Source organism: Rhagoletis pomonella, unplaced genomic scaffold, assembly GCF_013731165.1.
Source record: "Rhagoletis pomonella isolate Grant_MI unplaced genomic scaffold, Rhpom_1.0 Rhpom_scaffold_00004, whole genome shotgun sequence".
Classification (NCBI taxonomy): domain Eukaryota; kingdom Metazoa; phylum Arthropoda; class Insecta; order Diptera; family Tephritidae; genus Rhagoletis; species Rhagoletis pomonella.
The window spans coordinates 60,104,342-60,106,196 of record NW_023458558.1 but is presented as its reverse complement, the minus strand read 5'-3'; the positions used below and the strand labels follow the sequence as shown (position 1 = coordinate 60,106,196).

At 39.0% G+C, this 1,855-nt stretch overlaps 1 protein-coding gene across 1 annotated transcript; it reads right to left on the bottom strand.

Annotated features, from left to right (window-relative positions):
• Positions 1 to 214: 214 nt before the first annotated feature.
• On the bottom strand, positions 215 to 915 carry LOC118738541 (MD-2-related lipid-recognition protein-like). Its single transcript, XM_036469481.1, has one exon. It carries the CDS (start codon positions 839 to 841, stop codon positions 380 to 382), a length of 462 nt encoding a protein of 153 aa, XP_036325374.1. The 5' UTR covers positions 842 to 915; the 3' UTR covers positions 215 to 379.
• Positions 916 to 1,855: the final 940 nt, after the last annotated feature.

The following is a 1,855-nucleotide window of genomic DNA, read 5'->3' as shown; positions in this document are numbered from 1 at the left end:
TTATTTATGAGCAATAATTTGCGAACAAAAAGTCTGTCTACATAAAATAAAAATAAATATTTTGCGCCCACATTTTTGTTAAGCGTTAAAACCAGCTTCACCTCCAAGTTGTGGTGTGCATTTTGATGTAGTTACACAAATTTAAACTTACCTGTTTAAAATAAAATTTTCTCTAAAAAACTCTACCAGAAAAAGAGTGTATCATACAAAACTGTTAGGTAAATAGTGCGATTTTATTTTACCACCAACAACAATATTCAGAATTCAGTATCACATTTTAAATTGAGTTGAGTTCTAATAGTGCTTTAAATGTCATTCTTGTCATACTATTTAATGTACATTAATTTCTTTTCAATGTTAAATGAAGTTAATTTTCCCATCAACGCACCACTTTTATTTCGGTGGTGAAGCAGCAGAGTTGTCCAGTGGGCGCTTTCAATGTCCATTTGATTGCGTAGGTATGCATTGGGAATTTCGTATCCAGCGGGATATCTATCCTGTATGTTTGAGTTTGATTGGCGACAACTGGACATGAAGTGTACTTGCAAGCATTCCTATCCATGGTGATCAATGGTAAATCTTGTGTTTCGCTCTTATGCCAAGCCAAGCCGGCCTCCAAAGTCGGCGCATCGAAATTCGTCGAAAAGTCGTAAGACATTTCACTGCTCTTGCGGCGACGACTCACGCGACATGCCTTATGATCCAGCGCCTCTGGGCAAGGACTAATGCGTGCCTCATGAATAGTACAAGCGTCGACATCGCCGCACGGTTTAATATCGACAACTTCTGCGGCTGTTAGTACAATCACTCCTAGTAAAACAGAGATTTTTAGCAGCGACATTTTTCATGTGCTATTCGATTCGAATTATGAGCAAAACTAAGAAAAATTTGAGAATTTTTTATTGCATATAATACGCTCCTCTGAGTAAAATATAAAAATCCATCTGTGAAAAGCCTGCCAGTGTGAATTTGTGCGGCTTTTGGTCGCTAAAACGCTGGAATGGCATAATCACCTTTGACTCCGCTCAATTGATAAGCTTCGGGACCATTTTATACTTAAAGTTAATGCACGCACATTGGGCAATCAGAAGAGATTCTCTCAGTACTACATTTTTTACACTGAGAAAAAAAAAGCGTTAACTTATTCAATAAGACCCTAATACCCCTACGCTATGTACAAGAAAGCAAATTTGGTTTCGGATTTATGGTGCGAGAGAGTATTCGTGGTCAAGTACTCCTCAAGCGCGTGGCTTTACCTCTCACTCTGGCTCACAGAAAGCACCTGTGAAGCGAGTCCGCAGAAACAATGGGTTCCACGAGAACGTGATAAAGAGTCAGCATAAGATACTGGCCGACAACGTTTCAAGACCGAGCATAGCTCCTGCAAAAAATAAGGACCGTTCGCTCTTCTTAGCTGTGGCGAAAAGTAGTAACCGTGCTACGAATTCGCTGATACTTAGTTTAAATATGCTCTATTCTGCACTTAGGAATGAAGAAATGTGAAAAATCGTAAAAGGCAACGCACTGACATGCCTACAGCTTTTGTGGGCGGAAATTGTATACGTTATCTGATGTTGATGAAATGGAGAGATATAGGGCTGGTTTCTCCAACTCAACTTAACTTAGTTTAGCCACTTTTTGGACTTAAGTCAAAAGTTAGCCTACGTTTTACACAGCTTATTCATGACTAAGTCAAGAAAATTGGCTTAACTAAGTTAAGTTGAGATGGAGAAACCAGCCCTTAGTCTCTGGCTTTAACCAGAAAAGCGTACATCTGAGGGAACATCTAAAAGGGTTCCAAATCTTTCAAAACCAACTTCTATGCAAAATATCGCCTGATTAGATCAGTTTTTTT

What these genes read in the sequence shown, in the direction of transcription:
- LOC118738541 (XM_036469481.1), bottom strand. Translation starts at nt 841, where the DNA reads ATGTCGCTGCTAAAAATCTCTGTTTTACTAGGAGTGATTGTACTAACA.